Source organism: Condylostylus longicornis, unplaced genomic scaffold (assembly GCF_029603195.1).
Source record: "Condylostylus longicornis isolate FDR11 unplaced genomic scaffold, ASM2960319v2 ptg000011l, whole genome shotgun sequence".
Taxonomy (NCBI): Eukaryota; Metazoa; Arthropoda; class Insecta; order Diptera; family Dolichopodidae; genus Condylostylus; species Condylostylus longicornis.
In genome coordinates, this window is record NW_026577980.1 from 2124111 (window position 1) to 2144542 (window position 20432).

A 20432-nucleotide genomic window follows, 5' to 3' on the forward strand; every position below is an offset into this window, starting at 1 on the left:
ATAATTATTTAAAAAATTTGATCACATAGGACAAAACTGATATATAAAAATAATAACTGGTATTAAAAGGTTGAGTATAACACAATAAATAATCAGTAGTAATTCATAAATCTGTAAATAAATCAATAAAATTGTCAAGTATGTTAACCTAACCATTTAACCCACTTGTATTACTTATTATAATGAAATTAATAATTTTAAATTGTATACAAAAAGAACTACTTTCATAAATATAAAATTAATAAAACAAATCATAGATAATGTTAAAAATATTTTAGGATAATGAAAAACTTAAACTTTACGCAATGGTATTTTTAAATATGCACTTTGTATATAATGCTTTCAGTTTATAAGGTATGGGAGAATGGCGATTTTTTTTTCCTTAACTTGTAGGAGGAAAACGTACGGCTAATACCCAGCCCCAGAAGAAGGCAATTACCCACTTTATATTACAAGTCATAAATATGATTTTTAATTGTAATATGATTTTTTACATATGTATGTACTAATAATCATTTTAATTAAAAATTAATTAATTAGTAATTTAATTAAAATGCTAAAAAAAAATCAAATATTTTAAATTTGTAAATAAGAGCAGATAAATAATTGTAATAGTAAATAATGTAATTTCAATCCTTAAATATATAAGTAATTCAAATTATATATAAACATAAAATACAGAAATTTAAAGATACAAGGATAGTTTTAACATTTTTCATTGTCATTTAATATTAAAAAACATGAAAAATTGGTCACTTTGTAAAAATTTATTTGTAAATTTTCTTCATTTCCTTTAAAAACTATGCATGTATGTGTATATGTATGCATTTGCATGTGTATAAGCGAATATTATTTTTTTTTTTATTTAAATATTTATACATACATAGTCACATTTGTGTCATTTCGATGCCCTATTGTTATCAAATTTTCTTTTATGTTATTTTAAATTCAAGGTAAATGTCATTATTCCGTGTTTTTTATTTTTCCCCCCATTTTTTTTTTAAATTATGTCACATAAACCTAGACTAGGTATTATTGATTTCTTTAGAATTATTAAAAAATATTTTATATAAAATTTTTTTTTTTTACAAAAAAAGGACAAATATTTATTGGCCGAATATTATACGTAATAATTTTAAGAATATAAGAAATGTGTATGTAATGAAAGGTATATATGAAATTGCATATATTTTGGCGTGTAAAATATATTTGAACTTTCTAAAAAATTTTATTAATAATGAAATTAAAATTATAATTATTTGTATAGTAATTAATTTATAAATATGTATAAGTTTTTGAATTTAAATTATGTATAAGTTTTTGAATTTTTTTAAATTAACTAAATTATAGATAATATTTGGTTATAATTTATATTAAAGCGATTATGTAAGATTTATATTATTGCCCATTATAATTGAAGTAAATACTCATATTTTGTTAGTCGCATTACTTGGTGTGATGCGATATTATTGGAAAGAATTTTGCTTTTCTGTATAAAATTTCGAATTTCGGTATTGATTTTATTCAGAAAATTGTAAGATTTTTAAGTGATGCGACTAACATAATATGGATTATTTAACTAATTAATAAAATGGGTTTTTTTATAAATCATTTTTTTATAAATCATTTCAAAATACAGAAATAAACCCGATAAAATCCAAATTTTTTTCCAAATAGTAAATGTTAAATTTCTTATCATTCAAATAATCTTCCTCTCTTAATTATCACTTTATAATTAAGAAAGTAAGAGAATTCAATTATCTTCTAATAGCTTTTGCTCCAGGTTTTAACCCCACTGTTTTATTTCATTAATACTTTCACTCTATTCTCTTTTATGTTTTTTTTCTGTTTTAACTTGATAAGATAAGACAATTTATCTTTTAGATAATAATAATAAAATCCATTGCAATTCTCAATACCGTTATCGATTATTGTAATTTTAGTTGAAATATTGTAGTCGTACCGGGCGTATTAATTTATATTTTGCCCCAAAATTAAAATTTCAAAATAATAAAAATGAATTTTAAAAAATATTTCATGTTAATTTTTCAAATAACATTATTAAATCAAATTACAATAGCAATTGATGGTTAGTCATTAAAGTTATACAAACAGAATGTGTGCACCACATTAAAATAGGCGAAATAATTGAAATTATGTGCAATCTCATAAATACATACTTTACATTTTATGTTGTGAACTTAAAAACTATGTAAACATATAATTTTTAATCTAATTTTAATCATGATTTAAATTTTAAATTATTTTGAAATAAAAGTATTGACTGTTAACTTATTAAAATTTCTATTAAATGTAACGTTTATTCTTTACAAAATACTATTATTTTCAAATATGTAAAATAATTTAAAAAAAGTTTTCTTAATAAAAATTTTTTATATTTACACCTACATATAAATTATTTTAGTTAAAATTAATTCACTAATAAAATTTATTAAACATTTTACACTCTAATATTTAAAATAATATAAAATTTAAATTTAATACCTGTTTAAACAGAATTTTTAAATAAGTTTTTTTTTTTTACGACTACATCGTGCTTAATTTTAGTCTGACTACAAAAAAAAGAAAAAAATTATAATAATAAATAAAATTTCACTATAATTTTCATATTTTATAATAATTTTATTCTTCAAAATTTTCTAACCAAAATCTTATAACACTTTTAGCCACTATGGCTTACCATACCAGACTGAATTGAATTACCTTGTTAATAAAAAGAACTAATACTAAGTATAATATACTAAATTATTATGGATTGTTGTTGTATTCATATGTATGTGTTATACATTTTATATATAAATGTTTGTATATAAATATCCAAAACGTTTTTTTTTTTTTGTTTTCATTTATAACTTTAGTCCTTATAAATATTTTATAAAATTAACACAGATATTACCATAAATGTATAGATATGTATGCGGCTTTTGTAATACAGTAGCAATTGGTTAAAACGAAGCTCGGGAATTTTAAATAAGACATCAAAAAAAACTTAAGCCACATAGAGTACAACAAATCTTCGACAATTTCTACCGTCACACCACTGTAGCACACTTGGTAGTTTGAATTCGCATAGAAAGTGGTAGGTCATTGATTCGTTGAGATCAGTGAAAAGATACAAGTTTTGTTTCAATTTGAGCTCCAGCAAATAGCGAGAACCGAATTTATTGTTTTCATGAAATGTCATGCTGAATAAGCAAAGCTTGAAATTTTGGTTAAGGTTCATATTCAGATTTCTGACCAAATTTAAAAAAAATTGATTTATGTATGTACTTATAAAATTGCTTGGGTTTATGGTTTATTCTAAGAAAATCAAGCAATAAATGTCTACAAACTGGATTTTAAGAACGACAAATTAGAAAAAATATTAAATTATATTACTGAGAAAAAATATAGGTATATTTTATCTACTTCTCGGTCTATCTATCGGTTATTTTCCATTCAATTTCTTTTGAATCTCTTAACAGCTTATGTAATTTCGTTTAACGCCATAAAAATTCAGAGAACGCATATTTCACATTAAACCGGATATTACTGTGTAATAAAAGAAAATTATAATAAATAAAAAATAAAGGATAATATCAGGAAGAAAAAATTTTATTTACACACATTCATACATTCATTTCTATATATTTATGTATGCATATTTATTCATTAATTTATATTATAATTTGTACATTTGTTAAATTGTTAGTCGCCATCGACTTTCTATTTAATTGATTGATGGAATATATACAAAAAAAAAATTCTATACTTACCTATATTTTTCCTTTAGTTAAATTTGAACTATATTTCAATTATAATTTCATGTAAATTTTCTTTACTCTGTTGTTATTATGATGGAAGGTCTTAGTTCATGTTATAAAAAAGAAATAGAAAAAAAAACAAAACAAACAAAGTACCCGTATAACATTAATAATAAACACATTCGAACATAAATTAAAATAAGTATTAAACTACATTTTTTTGACCCTTAATATTTTGAAAAAATATTCTATAATTAATTTTATTTAACGTTTAGGATGTATGAAAGAGTATAAAGAAAAGAATTAGATATTAAAACATATAGGGCTCTTATTTTGAAATTAGGTTGCAGACTTCACCTTCCCTATAACAGATCAATAAATATTTTAAGTACAGAATTTTATTAAATAAATCTCAGTAACTTAAAAGTTCATTCAGTTTTAAGCTTTATTTTTCAATGTAGGTACACTTTAAATATTAGATCTAGTGTTAAAAAACGCTTCTATATTTATTAAAAATTTATACTGTTGTGTCAAAACAAATTCTAAGTTGAATATAATTATTTAAAAAATTTGATCACATAGGACAAAACTGATATATAAAAATAATAACTGGTATTAAAAGGTTGAGTATAACACAATAAATAATCAGTAGTAATTCATAAATCTGTAAATAAATCAATAAAATTGTCAAGTATGTTAACCTAACCATTTAACCCACTTGTATTACTTATTATAATGAAATTAATAATTTTAAATTGTATACAAAAAGAACTACTTTCATAAATATAAAATTAATAAAACAAATCATAGATAATGTTAAAAATATTTTAGGATAATGAAAAACTTAAACTTTACGCAATGGTATTTTTAAATATGCACTTTGTATATAATGCTTTCAGTTTATAAGGTATGGGAGAATGGCGATTTTTTTTTCCTTAACTTGTAGGAGGAAAACGTACGGCTAATACCCAGCCCCAGAAGAAGGCAATTACCCACTTTATATTACAAGTCATAAATATGATTTTTAATTGTAATATGATTTTTTACATATGTATGTACTAATAATCATTTTAATTAAAAATTAATTAATTAGTAATTTAATTAAAATGCTAAAAAAAAATCAAATATTTTAAATTTGTAAATAAGAGCAGATAAATAATTGTAATAGTAAATAATGTAATTTCAATCCTTAAATATATAAGTAATTCAAATTATATATAAACATAAAATACAGAAATTTAAAGATACAAGGATAGTTTTAACATTTTTCATTGTCATTTAATATTAAAAAACATGAAAAATTGGTCACTTTGTAAAAATTTATTTGTAAATTTTCTTCATTTCCTTTAAAAACTATGCATGTATGTGTATATGTATGCATTTGCATGTGTATAAGCGAATATTATTTTTTTTTTTATTTAAATATTTATACATACATAGTCACATTTGTGTCATTTCGATGCCCTATTGTTATCAAATTTTCTTTTATGTTATTTTAAATTCAAGGTAAATGTCATTATTCCGTGTTTTTTATTTTTCCCCCCATTTTTTTTTTAAATTATGTCACATAAACCTAGACTAGGTATTATTGATTTCTTTAGAATTATTAAAAAATATTTTATATAAAATTTTTTTTTTTTACAAAAAAAGGACAAATATTTATTGGCCGAATATTATACGTAATAATTTTAAGAATATAAGAAATGTGTATGTAATGAAAGGTATATATGAAATTGCATATATTTTGGCGTGTAAAATATATTTGAACTTTCTAAAAAATTTTATTAATAATGAAATTAAAATTATAATTATTTGTATAGTAATTAATTTATAAATATGTATAAGTTTTTGAATTTAAATTATGTATAAGTTTTTGAATTTTTTTAAATTAACTAAATTATAGATAATATTTGGTTATAATTTATATTAAAGCGATTATGTAAGATTTATATTATTGCCCATTATAATTGAAGTAAATACTCATATTTTGTTAGTCGCATTACTTGGTGTGATGCGATATTATTGGAAAGAATTTTGCTTTTCTGTATAAAATTTCGAATTTCGGTATTGATTTTATTCAGAAAATTGTAAGATTTTTAAGTGATGCGACTAACATAATATGGATTATTTAACTAATTAATAAAATGGGTTTTTTTATAAATCATTTTTTTATAAATCATTTCAAAATACAGAAATAAACCCGATAAAATCCAAATTTTTTTCCAAATAGTAAATGTTAAATTTCTTATCATTCAAATAATCTTCCTCTCTTAATTATCACTTTATAATTAAGAAAGTAAGAGAATTCAATTATCTTCTAATAGCTTTTGCTCCAGGTTTTAACCCCACTGTTTTATTTCATTAATACTTTCACTCTATTCTCTTTTATGTTTTTTTTCTGTTTTAACTTGATAAGATAAGACAATTTATCTTTTAGATAATAATAATAAAATCCATTGCAATTCTCAATACCGTTATCGATTATTGTAATTTTAGTTGAAATATTGTAGTCGTACCGGGCGTATTAATTTATATTTTGCCCCAAAATTAAAATTTCAAAATAATAAAAATGAATTTTAAAAAATATTTCATGTTAATTTTTCAAATAACATTATTAAATCAAATTACAATAGCAATTGATGGTTAGTCATTAAAGTTATACAAACAGAATGTGTGCACCACATTAAAATAGGCGAAATAATTGAAATTATGTGCAATCTCATAAATACATACTTTACATTTTATGTTGTGAACTTAAAAACTATGTAAACATATAATTTTTAATCTAATTTTTTTAATTTCTAACCATACATAACTATGTTGTCTTTGTATATAAATAGAAACTTCAATTATTGGCTTTTTGATAACAACTGTATATGTACATAATATCTAAAAATTATTTTAAAAATTAAAACACTGTGATTTTGTGTAATAAAAGGCGGCTAACATGACTATTTTCGGGGAGATATATATATATAAAATTTGAATGAATTGGAAATAAACTCGAATTTAAGATTAATTTCAATTATTTTTTAAGTTTTATGATAAGTTGTGGTTTTTCAATTCTAATTAAACAAACAATTTCTAATAGAAGTAACTTTATGTTTGTTCCATGATGGCATTTACTTAACATTTTCTAAAAATTCATAATTAAATAGTGCACTTCATGAAGCTTTTCTAAAACTTTCATTATTATAAATTTAAAATTCTTTAAAATTGTCATATTATTAACAAAATATTTTTTTTGACATAGTTTATAAAGTTTGTTCGGGTGATGGAACCAAAGAAATATGCACACAAATGTCCCGGGGTAATTCTGAAGTCAATTGTATATGGGTCCAAGATAGTATAGAATGTAAGAATAAATACTGATTCAATTATCAAATTTTAAAATTATATTAAAATTTTAAAATAAATTTCAAAAATAATTATGAAAATAATATTTAACATTATATTTTATGCAATAAGGTGCTCAAAGAATTCGAAATAAAACAGCAGATTTTGGTATGTTCTCAGCTGAAAGTATTTTACAATTAGCTGTATTAAATTGGCCAGAATTATCAATAGTACAACCCTTTGCACATAAGGAAAGACAAAGTGGTAAATTTTGTATTTTATATTTAAATAAAAATTTCATTTTTTAATTTTATTTTATTTTTGTTTTTTGCAGAATTTTCAGATTTTGAATCTGTTGTTATTGTTCGGAAAAATCATAAAGACGGTTTCAGTGGATTAAAAGGAAAAAAATATTGTCATCCAGGTTTTAATTATAATCCAAATGAAAAATGGTCTGAACGTTTCCTAAAACAATTTGAACGTACTGTTGTTATACCAAAATGTAAAAAAGATATATCTGCAATTGAATTAGAAATAGCTGCTCTAAGTGAATTTTTTGGTAATACATGTCGTCCCGGCATTTGGTCTCATGATGAAAATCAAGATAAAGAACTTAGTAAGTTTTTCATATTTTTACACGGGGCGCATCAAAACTTAAATGAAACTTTTTTTTGTAGAAAACAAATATTCTTCTTTATGTGAACTTTGTCCTAATAAAAAAGATTGCCGCTATGCAGATGAGCTAGAATTTGAAAAAAATCACGAATATGCATTGAAATGTTTAAAAGATGGTGGTGATATTGCTTATGTATCTTTAGAAGCTGCTCAAATTTTTTTTAATTCAACTAAGGTGATTTTATTATTAGTTTAATTTGAGAGTTGTACAATTAATTATTGAATTTTGTTAGGACAAAAATATCGATGAATTCCAATATTTATGTGTAGATGGCAATACAGTATCAGCAATTAAAAATGCATATCCTTGTACATGGTTACGTCAGCCGTGGAAATCTATTATAGCTAGATCGTAAATTAATGAAAATTCTTTGTTATTAAAATATTTTTTAAATTTGATTTTAAAATTTGTGTAGTGAAATTGATGCAGAAATTTACAAAAAATTAAGTCAATGGATACAAAAAGGATTGGATGGTGTTAGTTGGGAATCTGATCTAAGAAAAGTGTTAAAAATTGAAAAATTTGTTCCAGTGACCAATTTTAATATTCAAAGTCCCAAACATTATATTGAATCCTGTAAGCATTAATAAAGTTAAAATTTAAGGTAAAAATATTACAGAAATTCTCTTTTTTTTGTAGACCGTCCTGTACCAACAGAAGAAACATTCTGTAATATTGTTATTTCTTGGTGTACAACATCTCTTATTGAACAAGAAAAATGTATTATTTCACGTGCTGGAGGAATTAGTACTGGAATTTATCCACAAATAAAATGTCGTACACCGGTTCATACACCAATTCAATGTTTAGAAGATATTAGTCGGAATAATGCTGATTTTATGGGAATTGATTCAAATTACGGATGGTTAGCACGTTCTAGATTTAATTTAACATCAGTTTTATTCTTTGATACTGAAGTCGATCAATTCTCGACAATTGTTGTTGTTATTAAAGAAAAATCTAATATCAAAAGTTTTGAAGATTTACGTGGTAAAAAAATTTGTCTTCCCGAGTATGGTTCTAGTACAGGTGTTGCATTAATAAATGAATTAAAAGATATGAAAATTTTTGATAAAGAAGCTTGTAATTATGGTTTTATGTTGAAAAATTTCTTTGGTGATTCTTGTCTACCAGGTGCTCAAAATTGGAAATATATCGAAACGCAAAATACATCATTTACATCATTATGTAAACTTTGTCATCAAAGTGGTGATAAAGGTTATGGAGGTGGTGATTTAGCTGTTTCAATTAATACACAAACAAGTAATATTGGTACTAGAACATCTTTTGAACCAGCATGGAAAAAAGCTAAATGTACATACATACATATATTAAAATTTTGAATTTTATAGAGTAAAAGAAAAATTTTATTTTGAAATTAATTATTATTGAAATCATTTTTATTTTTATATTGATTACAGTTACAAATTGTGAAGCTGATATTGGAAATAGATATTTTGGTAATCGTGGTGGTTTAAAATGTTTACGTGAACTTGGAGATGTAGCCGTATTAGAATTACAATCACTTAAAGGTAAAAATTATTCTAAATAAATATGGTTGCACTCATTGTTTTCATGGATAACATCGTATTTTTTTTTATTTTAGTACATGCTGAAGAAGTCGAAATTGATGAACATGAATTTAGAATTTTATGTAAAAATAATAGTTTAGCTATAGAACCCGGTTTTGACGTTGATTTAAATTGTGCTTTAACAAGAGTTGTTGATGGTGAAATTGTAATGTATAGAAAATCAACAAAAATTTCATCAGTTGTACATGTACTTCAAGCATTAGAACATTATTTTATTAGAAAAAATGATCCAAGTTTTAAAATTTATAACATTTATAAAAGTGAAAGAAATTTATTGTTTAAGGTACGTTAAAAAAAAACTTTTTTTTATTTTTTGTCATGAAATTAAAATTAAACACATTTTATTAGGATTCTACAATTGGTTTAACACATCCGGATTCATTAAATCAAGGACGTATGGTGGAAAATTATAAAAAATTATTTAGGGATATTGAAAAATGTGCCGGTAATCCAGATATGAGAGGTAACTATAATAATGAAAAATCCTTAATTTCAATTATCACTATTCGGTATATAAAATATCTAAGTTTGAATTTTACATAATAGTTTTCCTACGTTCATTCTACTCCCTTTGTACAATTTACGTCAAAGAATTATTTCAACTTCTTATCAAACTATAATATAAATAATAAATTTTTAATTTCAAAGTTAATTACATAAATTTCATTTTAATTGTAATGTTTATTATTATTTAATGAATGTTTTTTTAAATTTTATTAAAACGACAATATTAAATGTTTTGAAAATGATTTTTGATATTTTATAAGCAGTCTGTATAAATATGTAAATGAATTTTAATAAAATTATTAAATCATGCAATAATTACACGGTCATTAGCTCATTTAAATTTAATAATAATTGTTAAACTATTAATCTAGATTCTAGAATGAATTAATTTTTTATTTTATAATTATTTATTATTTACGAGTACATAAATTAACAACAATATGTTTTATAATTTGTATATTTTACTTTAATTTTTATTATTATATTTAAAAAAATATTCTAAAAAATAATACATAATTATGTAAAATGTTTCAAAATACTTTAAATTCACATTTTACATGAGATCTCTAGAATAAATATTATTACTTGCATACATACTTCCTTACTTTTTACTTAATGTGCATAAATAAATCATATAACACATAAGATAAATGACAGGAACTTGTATGCACAAATTCAAAATTTTATAATAATTCGCAAACTAAGATTTAAGAATAGGAAGAGCAAGACCTTTATTCAAATTTTAGCAAAATCAATTTGAAATATTTAACAAAATGTTCCACAATCTAGCGTAATGAACTGTAAAGCTATAAATCAAAATTAGAGATTTCTACTAATAAAATATTTTTAATATAGGTAGGTACATGTTAGCCTTAACAATATTTTTAGTTTTATATAAATGAATTTTTTACAAATTTGCCATTTAACAAAATTTAATAATCTAATTTTTTGATAATTTAATAATCTATATGAAAAATTATTGAATTGTAAAAATATATGTCAACTAAAATTTAAAATGCAAGACATATTCAGAAACGTAATGTTGCAAAACCATAACTGGGAAGTTCAATATTCTGAAAACAATAGAAACATAATTTTATAAAATCAAAATATTAATTTCGCAATATTGCGACAATTTACTAATGCTAACAAGCAAGGTTAGCAACATTAGTTTATAGACGGAAATATAGCGCAATTTTCAATTTATATAACAATACCGTTATGAAGAGGCCTACAATATTGACGCCGCTATATTGTGTATGTAAATCGTATATATGTATATATCGTATAATAAGTTTTATATTCACGTGTATAATGGCACTTGATCCTAACGCACAATACGTCATTATGGTTTTAAAATGTAAACATATATACATAGATACTTTTATTAAATCAATGTATAATTGACTGTATAAATTGAACAACGAACAACAGTCACGCTATAACAATTATTTCCTTCAAATGAAATTTTTTTTTTTCGTTTTTACATTTTTTTTTAAGAATTTTAAATAACAATTCAGAATTTAAATTGGAATTGCAATGAGAAATATAAACATGCCTTTTTAAATACAAAAATTTTATTAACTTTTGATTTTGAAGCCAATTATGTCAAATAATTGTAATATTGATGACAAATGAGAAAAATTTTCTGTCAAGCCCTGAACAAAAAAGAAAAGATTTTTTTTTACGGAAATTTCAAAAAGAATTTATTTTGATTATGAAAATATTATGTTGTATGCATAATTACAACCTTATAGACATTAATTTACTCATGTACATACATTTATATATCACCAACACATTAATTAATAGAAATATACTTTTATTCCCATAAAGTATGAGATACCATTTGTGGTGGGAAAAAAAGGGTTTCGGCTGTTCACATTTGATTCGGCATAATTAATCATTTAATATTGAGTTCTGCAAATCACAATTAAAAAATTGTATGGAATAAATTCTATTGGGCCAAATTCGGAACACAAATTTAATAATCAAAAAATTAATAATAAATTTGTAACAATTGTCAATAGTTAATATTATTAATAATTATTTTAGCTGTATAGTCTTATGTTTGGTAGCATTTTAGAAGAATTATAAAAAAGAATCGAAATAACATGGAAATTGAGAAATTTGAAAAATTTGCCTACCTCACGGGGCATGTATATTTGAATTGAATTCATATTGTATTAAAACGAAAATACGAATTTAATCAAACAACAATAAGCAGATAGCAGATAAAAAATCCAAATATATATATACATATATATATTAAAATGTTTTCGTACTTCAAAATGCATGCCTTATGAACATTCTTAGTGTCTTCACCGGGACGGGTTAGATATTCTTCTTATACAATTGAAGCTTTTCGTATCTTACTTCTCATTCTAATTATAAAAAACCTCGTAGTTTATCAATATTTTTTTTTTCATTCATTTCTTCCTTAAAATTTTGAAAAAAAAGATTCATTTATTTTTCTAACTACTTAATCATTGCAAAAAACAAAAAAACAAATAAAATATTACGTAACAGTAATGAATTTATGACAAATTCAGTTATCAGTTGGACACTTCATTCACTATTTCTCATATATGTATACGGATGTGTGATTATGTATGTACATATGTATGTGTATGTGGCTTAAGTAAATAATCAAAAGCAAATCAAATTTTATGATAAATATATTTAATATAATAGTATAAATTTCTATATACATATTTGTATGTGTTTAGTAGTATTTGAAAAAAAAAAATATGACACATTAAGGTGCCGCCTATATCACAAAGTGTGAAATATTAAGAATGTCCGGTCTTCCAATTTTGATATCATTGGTAACAGATATTTTGGCCTATGTGACTTTACCTAATTTAAAGGTAAAGGTAAAGGTGACTTTACCTAATTTAAACTAAGATAATTTAAAGGCTATTCAAAATTATCTTCCAAATTCAAAAAATTCGATAAAATTCTTTTGTTAGCATCTGAAGACCAATAAATCGTATTAGCAGTAGAATGATAGTATAACAAATCCAAAATCCTAAAAAGCTTTCACTATTTATCTACCTCTAGTTTAGGTCATTCTAGAATTCCAACCCTTATGTATGGCATTGTAGTCACCTCCTATTAGGAATCTATTTGCATTCGGATATTCCTTAAAAATATTTTTCTTTTATAATAATGGAGCATAATATATGGGAGAATCATATAATCCTAAATATAAACTTGTAGAACACCCTTTACAATACTCGTATTAATATTTATCAATGTAAAATTTAATTACTGAAAATTTTTAATTATTAACTTATTAGAGTTGAGTAAATGTGTATAAATGTAAAAATGAATTATGATTCATTTTAATCGCATACAAGCCATACCTTTTCAAATTCAATAGAATTTTAACAAACGATATCTATTTTAGAAAACAGTGATGTCACTTATATTATTACTATTATTGAAATATTGATATGAGCACACAATGTAAACATACAATATTTAGTAATTTAATTTCACTCTTTTTACCATTTAAAATCTAAATAATCCGATATAACATAAAAAATTATATATACACACATATAATATACAAATATTATACATACATTCATAATTTTCTGAGATTAATAATTTCGATTTTTGATTTTTCTTGCAAATTTGAGAAAATTTTAATATATTTATGTAGTAAGGTATATACAAATAAATTTTATTTAGAGTACGTATAGCATGTGAGTGTAGATACAAGAAGTGTTGCTATATTTAGATTTGTCAAATTCCAACAAAGTATATACGAAATGTTTAATCTATTAGAATTTCTCACAAAACACATTAAAAATTCTCATAAATATTCCCGTATTCATGAAACATCAAAAACAAAACTTACTACCATAACAGTAAATTATTATAGTATGCCATAATGATGTTTGTGCATAGCATTGAAAAAATATACGTTATTAGGAAAATATGCAACAGGAATCGGCTGTGTCTTACAATAGACCTGTTTAGAAATTTAAAAATTCGCCCGACTAGGCATTTGTGTTACTATAAAGTATTAAGATTGTTTTTTTTTTATAAGAGAAAAATGTTTGAATAGCAGGAGAATGTTCACGAATTATAGTCAAATTAGTATATAGTTGTACAAATTACAGATTTCTTGCAAATGCTCCTGAATTCTCTATACCACTATAGTTATTGAAATTTTAATGATATAGTTTCTGTACGCTTATTCAATATGCTTTCATAAAAGCAATAAGTATACAATTAGTAATTAATATAACAGATAGTTTTGAGGAGCCCTCGCATATAATTTTGTTTTGTATTTTTTTTTGATTCTAAACATTTGATATCTATGACCAGTATAGGCATGAACGAGATGAAAGTAGTATTGTGTGATTTATGAAAATTCTCACATATTTTTATTGAATTCCCTTTTCTCTTATTAAATTTTTCGTTCAAATTCTCATAATATAGAAAAATCTTTCAATATCGCAACACTGAGTATGTAAGATATGATAAAAGATTAGATAAAAAATTTTTTTTTTATTTTTAAATCAGCAATTGAAATTGAACTTTATATTTTATAAGAATTAAGGGTTCAGTTTAAGTGCGTCCACGGGCGTGTTAATTTATTTAATTTTCTTTTAAATTAATTTTTATGTGTAAAAATTAAAAAATTAAATTTTAGTAAAAAATGGAATTAAAAATTTTCTCAATAGTTTTTGTTCTTTTATATTTATGTAATATAAATGATGCATATGATGAAGGTTAGTGTTTATTTATACAAATTACAATTATATAAGGATACAGACAGATATGCAATTTTTAGTTTTACAACTGTTTGATTGCTTATTTCATAGGTTTTATATTCAAACGCGCTCACATGCAACTGTAAGATCGCATGCAATTAAACAATCAAACAGTTTGTAATTTTTTACAAATTAATTGTAATTTTTAGTTAACACAATCGATTTGAATTGAGTTAAAGTACTTTAGATGTTCGCTCAACGATTCTACAATCAAGAAGCTGTAAATTGTAAAATTAAAAATTTCATATCTGTCTAAGCCCCAAAGGTAATTTACATTTTATTAAATTTTTCCAAAGAAAATTCGAAATTAGATTTGTACATAATTTTAATTAATACATTTTAAAGCATAAGCCTACAAGCCAATTTTATTTTTCCAGGTTTAATTATAAAAAATATTTTCAATTAATTAAATTAATTTCAAAAGTTTCAAACCTGTATTGTAATATTATAAAATTTTTAAACTTCCCAATTGAATTTTATTCAAATATTTGAAAGTTTTAAGAACATACCTACTTTGACCGATCCTATAAATTAAAAAAATTTATTTTTATCAATTTATTTAAGGCATAGACTTAGTTTATTTTTCAATTAAGCAAGTACACATACATTATCTTTATACGTAAGGAAGGGTATTTTAATGTCCTACAATATTATATCTCACCTAATATGTTTATATACATATGTATGTATGTACATATATAAAAAATATTATTATACATTAATTTGTACAGTCAACAATATATTTTCAAAAAATTTTATTGACTTATCATATCAGATAATAACTATAGCACAAGATAATAATAAATTTTTTCAATAACTTAATCAATTCAAATTTCAAATTACAAACATACATGTTATATCGACTAAATATTAAAAAAACTTAACGCAAATTATACAAATATATGCATATGTATATGTATATATGTATGTATAAATATAAAATATGAGAATAATATTAAGATTATATAATATATAGGTTTAAATGATGACTTAATTACAAAAAAATTTCAAATTGCCCAAGTTTTGGGGGAAAAAATATCCCTTCGAAATAAATATATTGGAGTTTATTCTAAAATATCGAATATCACTTATTGATTCGATACTTAGAATAAGTATCGAATATAGTATACTTGTTGCATACTTCTAGGAAATCGTATTTCATTTCAATATAGAAATCATAATTAGTAACAAATCTGTCTCTTACACTAATCAATACATTTTTTTTGTGTTGAAAGTAAGCTGAAAACAATTTTATTGATCTTAATTATAAGGAACATTTTTTAGTCAAAAAATCAACAGATTGTCTTAAAAAATTGTAAATATGTAAGTTGCGTCTGACAATGTAAAGAAATAACAAACTTTTCGGAGAAATCAGGTTTCTTGAACAACTGGGATCACTTTGCTTATATACAAGAAGGTAGATTTTTATAAAATTTCATATTTAATCTCTTGTTGTTAAAACAATTTAATTAACAAATGTTTCGGAGATATTCGGGAAAAACCAAACTTTCATTTACGCTGTTAGTTTTATATTTTTGACAGTATTTCTGTAATTATCTAATAATTTTCTGAAATTTAAAATTTGAGTTCTGTTCGCTTTAACGAAACTTACTAGCAAACTGTTAAAGAATGTTTAAGAAAATGTTACTCATCAAAATAGGTTCCTCTAGTTAATATCATAATGGTCGAAATTTATTTATTTATTTTATCTTATCGGCCATTCGAAAAATAAAATTAATAAGTTGACGTAATTATTTTTATATAAATTAATTGTTTTTTTATTTTCAAATTTATTATAATTATTATGAAATCTTGACCGGTACATTTTTATATTAAATAGACTTCCGATTTCAACTTTTTGCGTTAGCAACGTTATTTTTAATTATAACTTCAATTCTACATAACATACATATTGAAAATTCAAACATAATTATTATTCTCAACTTGATTTCAGTATACAAAGTTTGTTCAGGAGATGGAAGCAAAGAAATATGCACCCAAATGTCACGTGGTGATAGTAAAGTCAATTGCGTATGGGTCCAGGATAGTATTGAATGTAAGAAATTTTTGACAATTACATAACATGTAAATAAAATTAATATTAAATATATAATGCAAGGTGCACGAAGAATTCAAAATAAAACAGCCGATTTCGGAATGTTTTCCGCTGAAAGTATTTTACAATTAGCTGTATTAGAGATGCCAGAATTATCTGTGGTACAATCATTTGCACATAAGGAACGTCGTAACGGTAATATACTCGTACATACTTACAAATACTTTGTTTAAAAAACTTTCTAATAAAAGACAACACAAATTAATTATTTTTTAAAAATTCATTATAGCGGTTTCTGATTTTGAATCAGTTGTGATTGTACGACAAACTCATCAGAATGGTTTAGATGGATTAAAAGGTAAAAAATATTGTCATCCAGGTTTTGATTATAATCCAAACGAAAAGTGGTCTGAACGTTTTTTCAAACATTTCGAACGTTCAGTTGTTACACCAAAATGTGAAAAAAATAAATCACCATCTGAATTAGAAGTAGCAGCATTAAGTCAATTTTTCGGTGACTCATGTCGTCCTGGTATTTGGTCATATGATCAAAATGAGGATAAAGAACTAAGTAAGTTAAAAATTAAAAAAAAAAATATTAATTTTAAGTATAAATGTTATGTTTTATAACTTTCAAAATTTTTAAGAGAAACAATATCCATCCCTATGTAAATTATGCCCAAATAAAAAGGAATGCAAATATAGTGATAAACCTGAACTGGATCAGAATCATCAAAATGCACTAAAATGTTTAAAAGATGCTGGTGACGTTGCCTACGTATCCTTACAAGAAGCACAACTATTTTTTAATACTACAGCAGTAAATAATAATTACAATTGTTATATTTTTATTGTTTCTTTTTAATGAAAAGTAACTGTTTCTAGGATGTCAATCCTGATGATTACCGTTATTTATGCGCTGATGGAAACACAGCTCTTATTACACAAAGCGGACATCCCTGCACTTGGTTACGTCAACCATGGAAAGCTGTTATTGCGAGATCGTAAGTTTTTTTTATCAACAACCTTTGCTTTTAATAATTGCTTGTTATCTATTTAAATCACTATATATATATATTTTCAACTATAGTGATATTGATTGGGATATCCAGAAAAAATTAGCCCAATGGATGCAAAAAGGATTAGAAGGGATAAGTTGGGAATCAGCCTTAAGAAAAGTTTTGAAAGTTGAAGAATTCGTAAAAACTGACTGGACTAAAATTCAAAGTCCTAAGGACTATATAATACCATGTGTGTTTTATTATTTTATTAAGTTTTGCATCAAATTATTATTCTCATTAACATATCAATAAACTAAAACACTATGTACATAATAAACATTAATGTCTATCATATATTCACTGTAATAGATCGACCAGTTCCAATTGATGACACATTTTGCAATATGCATATTTCTTGGTGTACAGTATCAGATGTTGAATACAGAAAATGTCTCATAGCAAGAGCTGGTGGTATTAGTACTGGAATATATCCACAAATCAAATGTAGATCGCCAGTTAATGGACCTGTACAATGCTTAGAAGATATAAGTCGTAACGATACTGATTTTATGGGAATCGATTCAAATTATGGGTGGTTAGCTCGTTCAAATTATAACCTTACTGCGGCATTATTTTTTGATACTGAAAATGATCAATTTTCATCCATTGTTATTGTTATTAAGGAGAACGGCGATATCAAAAATTTTGCGGATTTAAAATCAAAAAAAGTTTGTCTTCCTGAATATGGTTCAAGTACGGCAGTCTCATTAATTAACGAATTAAAAGATAAAAAAATTTTCGATAAAAATAATTGTAATTATGGAAAAATGTTGAAAGATCATTTTGGAGAATCATGTTTGCCAGGCGCTCAAGATTGGAAATATGTTAAAACAAATGATGAATCATTAACAACTTTGTGTAGTTTGTGCTTTAAAGGTGGCAATTCTGGTAATGAAGGAAACAATGGTCTCGGTGTTTCAATAAATACTAATGAAAGTGGTAATGAGACTTCATTGGAACCATCTTGGAAAACTGCAACAAGTAATTTTGTCCCTTTTAGACATATTTTTAAACAAAAATTTTTAAAAGAAAATATTAAAAATTTTAGTATCAAGTTGTGCTGCAAATGGTAGCAATCGTTATTTCGGTAATCGGGGAGCTTTAAAATGCCTAAATGAGGTAGGAGATTTTGCAGTTTTGGAATTGCAATCCCTTAAAGGTAAAAAAATTGGTGCACACATATTTTCCTCTAAATACACAATCATAATATATACTTAAAAATGTGCATACATGTACATTATGTGTATACAGACTGTGAGGGTCTAAATTTGCCTTCATGTACCATTGCATATCAAAAACAGTGTTGCTTTTGAAAATATCCAGTTAACATTTTCATTTGTATCTTAAAAATTTAAGTAACTACATCAATTACACTGTGCCTGGCAAAAGCTAGCCAACATAATTTGCAGCCGAGAGGTTGCAAACTCTCATAAAATCTGAAAAAAGGATTTTTGTCGAAAATCCAACATCTTTTAGTTAAATATTATGTATGTAATTTTAAATGTTCAAATTAATATGCATAAAATTTTGAACGATATTTTGCTTTTGTTGGAAATTTTTATATTAAAATTTCAGCTTTGCAAAAGTAAAGGGGCTCAATTTTAGTATATATTTTATTGAAATTTGACGCTCACAGTATATATTTTATTTTACTAACATATGTATTAATGTATGTACATTAAAATATTTAAATATGCTTCATAAAATATGTACATATATTATTGCTATACCTACATTATATTATCAAGTATTAATTTTTTATTTACAAATATACTATCCAGTGCATGCAGAAGAAGTTGAAATAGATGCAAATCGATTTAAAGCTTTATGTAGAAACAATAGTTTAAGTAAAGAAAATGGATTTGATATTGATTTAGATTGTGCTTTAACAACAATTGTTGATGGTGAAATCGTAATGTACAGAAAATCACCTAAAACTTCATCAGTTGTACATGTACTTCAAGCGTTAGAACATTACTTTATTAGAAAGAATAATCCCAGTTTTAAAATATACAATATTTATGAAGGACAAAGGAATATTTTGTTCAAGGTACATAAATATACAAACATGCAACAACATATATATATTGCAATGTATTCATATATGAATATAATTTTGGTTTTTTATTTCATTTTAGGATTCTACAATTGGTTTAACTCATCCGGATTCACCAAATCAAGCACGTACGGTAGAAAACTATAAAAAATTGTTTAAGGATGTTGAAAAATGTTCGGGCAATTCAGCAGTAACTATATATATTAATGCTTTGTCTTCCACTTTTATAGTTTTGTTTGCATATTTTTTAAGTCAATAATTTTTATTTAAAAATGAATAAAATTTTTTTCTAGTATTCAAATTTAGAAATATACATACATTTTACAAAATATATACATACAATGTATATTACACGACAATATAGAATTTAAGATTATGGTACCATGTAATTTATGCTCATTTAATTTGGAGCTTTACCGACAACACCTTACCTTATTTTTTTTTTATATTCAACTAAAAAAATGAATGAAATAATAAAGTTAGTAAAAATTTTAAATTAATGTACCTAACCATATCTTTTTTTACCTATTCTTTATATACTTTTATAAATCCATAATACAGTCGGCAATTTATTGCCTTCGTGGAGTATCTACC

General features: G+C 23.8%; 1 protein-coding gene across 1 annotated transcript; it reads left to right on the plus strand.

Annotated features, from left to right (window-relative positions):
• Positions 1 to 6269: 6269 nt before the first annotated feature.
• On the plus strand, positions 6270 to 20342 carry LOC129619238 (uncharacterized). Its single transcript, XM_055534385.1, has 21 exons — positions 6270 to 6406; positions 7018 to 7119; positions 7233 to 7364; positions 7435 to 7716; positions 7778 to 7950; positions 8009 to 8127; positions 8192 to 8352; positions 8416 to 9090; positions 9198 to 9308; positions 9383 to 9651; positions 9717 to 9831; positions 16620 to 16721; positions 16785 to 16916; positions 17011 to 17292; positions 17369 to 17541; positions 17607 to 17725; positions 17812 to 17972; positions 18092 to 18763; positions 18831 to 18941; positions 19564 to 19832; positions 19921 to 20342. Exons 1-21 carry the CDS (start codon positions 6334 to 6336, stop codon positions 20095 to 20097), a joined length of 4410 nt encoding a protein of 1469 aa, XP_055390360.1. The 5' UTR covers positions 6270 to 6333; the 3' UTR covers positions 20098 to 20342.
• Positions 20343 to 20432: the final 90 nt, after the last annotated feature.